This window comes from Impatiens glandulifera, chromosome 7 (assembly GCF_907164915.1).
Source record: "Impatiens glandulifera chromosome 7, dImpGla2.1, whole genome shotgun sequence".
NCBI lineage: Eukaryota > Viridiplantae > Streptophyta > Magnoliopsida > Ericales > Balsaminaceae > Impatiens > Impatiens glandulifera.
The window spans coordinates 24,083,332-24,091,232 of NC_061868.1; the positions used below are offsets into that span (position 1 = coordinate 24,083,332).

The 7,901-nt window shown below is 34.8% G+C and overlaps 1 protein-coding gene across 1 annotated transcript; it reads left to right on the plus strand.

Moving 5' to 3' along the window:
- The first annotated feature begins 4,620 nt into the window (after positions 1 to 4,620).
- LOC124945950 (60S acidic ribosomal protein P3-like) lies at positions 4,621 to 5,372 on the plus strand. Its single transcript, XM_047486490.1, has 2 exons — positions 4,621 to 4,892; positions 5,061 to 5,372. The coding sequence occupies exons 1-2, from the start codon at positions 4,695 to 4,697 to the stop codon at positions 5,226 to 5,228; spliced, it is 366 nt and encodes a 121-aa protein (XP_047342446.1). The 5' UTR covers positions 4,621 to 4,694; the 3' UTR covers positions 5,229 to 5,372.
- The last annotated feature ends 2,529 nt before the right edge of the window (positions 5,373 to 7,901 follow it).

Here is a 7,901-nt window from a genome sequence, read left to right on the forward strand (position 1 = left end):
ATAACTTTGATTTACATCTATGGTTGCTATTTTTCATCGCACGTGTAGTATAGGCCCTTCTTTCTCTTTTCATCCATTGAGACCGGGTCTAATTGCATAATATGGCCCTGGTTTGCACTCGAAGAGGACCCATATGATGAGCTCGGCTTGATGTATGGGGTTCTGTTCGTGCTTTGCCAACTTGGTTTGACATTGCTCGGATTGGGCAGTAGTGGCTCGGTGCTGTACAAGTTCCCACTGCTTATTAAGGACCGATACGTTGTTTCTTGGACTTTAGCCATGGCCATGGCTTCGTTTAGAGAATCCGGGAATCGCAACCTGATGCAGTTTGTAGTTTCCTCCCTTAGACCGGACATGTAGCAATCTATGAGGTAGTCCCTTGGCATATTAATAACTTTTTAGAGATCGACATGTACCGGAGATTATATTCTTGAACCGAACCAACCTGTTTCAAATTCATCAGCTGCCTCATTGAAGTGTCGTGTATAGGGGGCCTGTTAGGATCGGGGACGCCCTTGGAGTACCGGGGTGTTTCCGGTTTCAGGAAGGGTGGCCGCTTACAACACACACAACTCTTTGGTGATAGTCCGGTTAGAGACTAAAACCGCTCTTAACACTACACAGATTGTCACAGACTCTTGATCCGAGTTCAAGTGCGGAAATGTCCGTTTCAATCTGAAGCAACGAATACGATTCGGATGAAGTTTATGAGGAGTCGGTTTAAGGAGGAGTATGTATAGTTTGAGGTTTAGGTTGAATAATAAAAGCAAAGGAAAGAACACGAGACAAAGATTTGTTTATGGATGTTCGGAGCAAACCCTCCTACGTCACCCCTTCTTCTCAGGTTATGAGAAGGATCTCCACTAACTCTTTAGAGTTACAACAACACTTCCGGTCGAGCCCAACTTCGCTACTCGCCGGTTACACCAAACTCACACTTTGATATAATACAACAACTCAACACAACAACACACAAAAAAAGCTTCCGGTTTTAGGCAAACCGGCTTTTGGAATATATGACTTTATCTCTCTAACTTAATGATTTTCTTAAAAATATGTGATTGATATTTTTCGCTTCTGCATTAAATGAAGACGTCTCGTCTTCCTTTTATAGCTGAGAGGACACAACGGTCATATTTTCTCTCTCCTGGTAATGATCAAGAGGTTTGCACGCCTTCCCTCTTGGACAGATCAATTTGGACACATGGCAGACATGCACTTAACCGGTTTGCATGTTGGACACATGGCAGACATGCGCTTAGCCGGTTTGCATTTTGAACACATGGCAGCTCTTAGCCGGCTGCCTGACAGCTACCTGGAGATTGCTTCTGGATTTGGACAAGCATGCCTGACAGCTACCTGCTGCCTGAAGATTGCTTCTGGATTTGGACAAGCATGCCTGACAGCTACCTGCTGCCTGAAGATTGCTTCTGGATTTGGACAAGCATGCCTGACAGCTACCTGCTGCCTGAAGATTGCTTCTGGATTTGGACAAGCATGCCTGACAGTTACCTGCTGCCTGAATATTTATGACTGAGCGGCTCATTAAATGGCAGTTGACCGATCCGGTTTGACTAAACTTTACTGACCGGTTCCGGACTCCTTGACTGAACTCCGGTTGACCAACCGGCTGACTGAGCTTCTTGGACGAACCGATTGACCGATCTCCTAACTGAACTCCAGTTGACCAACCGGTTGACTAAACTTCTTGGCCAAACCGGTTGCTTTTACTTTAAACCGAAGTCAAACAACCGAACGGTATGCTCAATTTCCCTGAAATAGCAAAACTTTAAATATTATTTGCAGCCAGTGGGATTTGATCCCTGGTCACCTGTGTGACAGGCAGAGGTGTTAACCACTACGCTACAACAGCTTCTTGTTTTATTTAAACCAATTAATATACTTGATATAACTTAACAGTTTAACATATATATTTGAACTTAGTTTTATCTATTCATTAAACTTTTCATAAGTTATAACAATTATTTTCTATCAATTTCTCCCTTTTTGATTATTTAGAATAAATATTCAAAAATCGTAATGTGTGGCCGGTTTAAAATTAATCTACTTAATTTTTCTATCAGGGCCCAAATTGCTCCAAGAGGTCTCTTTTGAACACATCCCATGACAATGCTTCCTTTTGGTCGCGGTTCTAAAGATATGACCCGTACCACATTCTTACTTCGCCAGAAAAGTGAATGGGGGCGATATCTAATTTAGTGTCATCCTTGGTCCTGACCACCCTGAAGAATTGCTCGGCAGATATCAACCAGCCCTCGACATCCGACTCATTAAACTGAGGAAATCGACCTTGGTTAGCCGAGTGGGAGGAACATAGTGTTGGTCGCGGTTCTGGCCAGAGTGCTGGGGCCTAAATGGGGAAGGACCGTGGCAAGAATTATCATCGTAGGGTCTGTGGAGGGGTTCATGCACATTTTCAGATGCCCCGCTCTCAAAGGCTGCCATTCGTTCTTCAGCCGCATCAAATCTTCGGTCTATGACAGCTTGCATCGCAGCTGTTTGTTGGGATAAATTTACAATAAGAGCTCTGAGCGTATCCATTTCTGACTGCTGGCGAGTTTCCACCATGTTGAGAATCGACCAGCTTTGATACCAATATGTTAAGCTTTAAACTATAACCGAGTCTTTCGAGTTCTTTAATTCAAGAAACGGTATCTTGATTGTTGGGACCAAGGATGGAATTCAATACTTAAACGCAGCGGACATATAATGAGGAGAGAATTCAAGGTTAAAGGGAGGAGAAACCGGGGTGAGAAGAGAATACTACTAGAATACACCTAGTAGTCCAAGAAAGAGGTTCAAGGCCGAGAGAATAACTTAAGTAACAACTTTCACAAGTTCAATTTCATAGCCCAAAAAGTGGGGTGGGCATCAGCATTTATAGAGGCTGAATTACCCAAGAGTCGGTTACAATTCTGTTACAACAACTTTAGGGGCTTAGTCAACAATCAGTTTTGTGGGAATAGAAAAACAGAATTAAAATATTATTATGTTATGAAAACAGAGTTCCCGACCGAGTCTCTAGCCCAAGTGTTCCATAGGACCGTGGATGGTGCATTTTCTTATTCGTGGATTGTATTCCTTATTCATGAACTATGCTTGACACATCATGCTTATTCTCAAAATAGAGTATGTAATGTGTTACAGTCATTTATGGTGATGGGTTAGGGCACTTGCACCAGAAGTGCTAAATTTTATACCTAAAATAATATTAAAAAATACATATATCTATTTTACAACATCTCAATTCAAAATACTCTACAGAAGCATTTCTATCTATATACCTATAACATTAAAATATTTATTTTTTGTAAAATTAAAAAACAACTTGTAACTACTTTTTAAAATTCAAACGAATATATTTCAACGCCTATATTTCAAATTCAAATCCAACGCCTATATTTCAATTTCAAATTCAAATTCCAACGCCTATATTTCATTGGCATGTTCTATAAAAAAAATTGAGATTCAAATTTTAAATTCAAATTCCAACGGCTATTTTCCAGAGGTCATATTTCGAAATCCAACTACAAATAAAGTTTTTGTTCATTCATTATTCACCACACTTTAAGCTTTATCCTACACAATGAGTGGCAACGATAATTTTTTGAAAGATTATTTGTACGGATGACGATGATATGATTCAAATTCTAGCCTTCAAACGTGAAAGAGAAAAATTCGAGGCACAAGGTGAAAATTCCCGACAATCATGGACATCTTTGAAAAAAAAATAAGAGATATTAATATTCCCGCCAGTTTTGAGAAAAAAAGATGAGAGAGAATAATGTTGCTGCCAGTTTTGAGTATAGAACATGAAAAGTGGTGTTCTATATATAGAACACTATTGTTCATTTAGGCTAAATTTTTTAAAATATAACCCATCTGATTTAGATCAAATTTGTTGTAATTTTTAGTTTTCTATTTCTATTTTAGATATTAAACACCTAATAGAACATCTATTACAAGTGCCTTTACAATACAATGGCTTCTAATAATGGGGTAACAAACTAGTTGATAGAATGATGGCCAATTGACTGTATACAACAATAATATTTTGTTAACCTAAAAGTGTGAACTCAAAAAAAAGTCACAAGAGGTAAATGTATTAACAATAAAAATGTCTCAAATGTAAACTAATGAATTCAATTATGTTTGATTTGCAGTTAGTAGTTACCATATTTTTTCAAGAAATACTTAAAAAATACATTAATTACACTAACTCATAAACATTAATGCGAGACCAAATAAACATTAATTAATTACCATCATCTTATTTTAGGAAATACATAAAAGTAATTACTATACAAAAATAATTCTTACACCAAGATATTTTTTATAAAAATTTTCTTTCCAAAATATTATCATACAACAAATAAAAATAAAATATCAACAACAAATTTAAGCCTAATTTATTTGAGTTTGATTGTTAGGAAAAATTATAGGTAAAAAAAATGATGGAAATGAAAATGGTAGGGAGTAAGTGGAAAATAAGACATTTATTACTCCCGACAAAAGTGAAAACCGACAAAGTGAAAAGAGATTAGGGTTACAATTCCCTAGGCTAGATCCAGAATTTCGCCTATAAATAGATTAGAAACTGATATAAGCCTCTATCTATCTTCCAAATCTCTCATCCATATCCTCAAGGGGTAAAAGCTAGATCTTCACAAGATATGGGTGTCTTCACATTTGTATGTAAGATTTCCGGTGACGAGTGGAGCGGCAAGCAGATAACCGGCGACCTTTGTGCCTCCGCCCCTTCTACGTACGATCTCCAGAGAAAGTTAGTCAACGCCGCTCTGTCCTCTGATTCATCAGGCGGTGTCCAATCATCTTTCTCCTATGTATCTCCGACTTCCGCTGTCTTTCAGGTGTCCTATCTCTTTTTCTTGTTTTCAGTGTAATTGATTGAGAATCTTCTTTAATTGAGATTGAGATTGTATTTACTTTATGTTTTCACGGATCAAAGATCGATCTCATTCAATTAGAACCCAGATTCCAATCTTGAATTATGATTAAGTATTTTGATTTTCACCCAGGTTGTTATTGGTGGAGGAGGAGGTGGTGGTGCTTTTGTAGGTGGAGGAGGCGCTGCTGCAGCTTCTACTGGAGGAGCAGGACAAGCTGCCGAAGCTCCTGCTGTGGAGGAGAAGAAGGAAGAGAAAGAAGAGAGTGATGATGATATGGGTTTCTCCCTTTTTGATTAGTTTTTTTACATTATGAATCTCATACATGGATTTCTACATTTTATTCTGCTTTCATCTTTGGGCCAGTATTGTGATATTGGCTAGTTGTTTTCTTTTCATGAATAATTTCCAGGTAATCTATTATCTCTGAGTTTACCTTCCATAGTTGATGTGTTTAGTTTTATTGGTTAACTTGTTTTACTTTTGTCTTGATTGATTTGAAGTCCATTTCAAATGTTTTGGTTCAAAACTCTCAAAACCCAATCTTTACTACTTGAATTGTGAAGTTAATTAGTTCATCAAATAAAACTAACACTAGAATAAAAATGATTAAAAATGTTTAGTTATTTCATCACTACAAATTTCTTGATAAGTATATCAAGAAATATCATTAACATTTGTATGCCTATTAACTTGAGAATTTTTTACATGATAAATTATCATTCTTGCAATTTACAATAACCATGTCTCTAACTTTTTCATCACCTTCTTTCATCCATTTCTCCTTTGTCTAGACTAGAGTTTTTCTAATATAAATGTACTTGTGATAATATTAACTTGTATGTATCCCTGCTTATTATCTCATCAGGAGTATTTATTTGTCTTTACATCACAAATATCATCGTTAATATAGGACATAAAATATTGAATATACACAAATGAGTTAGACATACAAATGAGAAAAGAAAATAATGAATGATGTGGAATAATTTTAAGGAGTTAATAAATATTTTGATAATAAAATATTAAATAATACTTTAAAATGAAGACTATTTTAATATTTATTTAATAAATTAAATAATTTGATTGATGAGATATAATAAAAACATGTTTGATTTGCTTGGGTGATTCAAATAATCTGAAGAGACAATGCTAATTCATTATTTTGTGACACTAGAAGAAACAATTTCTTTTGAAACTTGCCACCCAGGGTTGAAAAAATAATCCAACCCGACAAGGCCAATTCATTATTTTGTGACTTTAGAAGAGATAATTTCTTTTGAAACGTGTCACCTAGGGTTGAAAAACAATATACAGTATTATGCACTAACATTAGTCAAATAGGTATAATCATCATCACCATCTTGGTTTTGTCTATTTTTTTTATCATCTTTTTCTTCTTTTCTCTTAGTTGTGTTCTATATATTATCAGAATTCTTTATTAATAAATGCACTTGTGATGAAAGATAATTTTTATACATTATCTTTGATTAATACATGGACGAGTCTTCAATAATATTGACGGATTTTGAAATCTTCTCTCATTAAGTATTGATCTCTTTAATACTCCATAAACAACTTATACATTGTTATATTTTAAAATTTAACCATTTTCACAATTAGAAACGAATAAGGTATATTTATAATGACACATCATTTAATCATTCTCTCTTTTCATCTCATGGTGCATATCTATATCTGTCACGGATTTTCAATTTATATTATAACTTTATCAACAAATGACAAATATTGCCAGATAATATTCAAGAGAAATACACTATTTTTTTGCTATGTATCCTTGATATAGGATAGTCTGGGGCTAGCTCAGTAAACCTATGGACTAGGTAAGATCCAATATGGTGCAATGAATGACTAAATTTACAAAAAAAAAATATATAATTATATATTTTTTCTTCTCTATCCCTTCCCCTTTTATTGTCTTTCTTTTCTTTTTCATTTTTTATTTTCAGATGAAAAAACATGATAAATATTTTTATTTTTATTTTTAAAAATAAAACAAATTAGTCTGAGACATCCCAGTATGTTCTTCCTTCACCCACCCAACTAATTGTTGAGAAAATATCTAATCAAAACACACTATAAAAGAATATATAGAGATAGAGGGTAAGAATAATAAAAAATATTAGATATAACGAGATTCGGCCAACAATGTCTAATTCTCAGGGAACCGTTCATTTTATAGATTTTCATGAAATAATGGTCTAAGTAACCCTAGATTATAATGTCTTTAATTTATTTAGAACTACACAAAAATCATTAAGACTACATTATTACGCATAAGTTCATTAAAACTTAAAACTCATTACAATATATAAACTCTAATAAAATATGAGCGCAAAACCCAATAATGTCCACTTTGGGCAAATACTGCGCTTATTGAGACTTATGAATAAGTTACAAATTCAACAATCTTCACCTTGACAAATTTCACGTCACTTAAGAAATACACAAGTCTATACACATTTTTTATGTCGTCGCTTATAATTTTTTGTACGCTATTTTCAATTAGCCATTTTCTTTTTATACGTGAAAGGATTTGTTCTTAATGAGTAGGTTTATTATCCATTCAAATGCCCCATCTTTAAATGCGATTTTTGTGCGATCCGAAATTGTTTAATCCCATACCTTACTCATCAGTTTGAGTTCTCCGCCCATAGAGGCGACGCAACAAAGGACTTGAGTGGTAAACACAACCCTTGCACTTGTTTTAGAAAAGTATTTTCTATAGAAGTTATGTTATAGAAGTTCTTGGTTTACCTTCCTCTCGAATTTGACAAAAAAAATAGTCAAGAAGACTATTTATATAGGATGTTGATCTATCTTTTGAGATGAGGAACCAATGTGGAGTTCTACATTATAGACTTTTGGTATTGGCTCGCATAAGTTTTAAATTATTATGCATGGAAGCGTAATAAATAAGCTAATTGACTTTAAGAGTCGGCACTTTAGTTT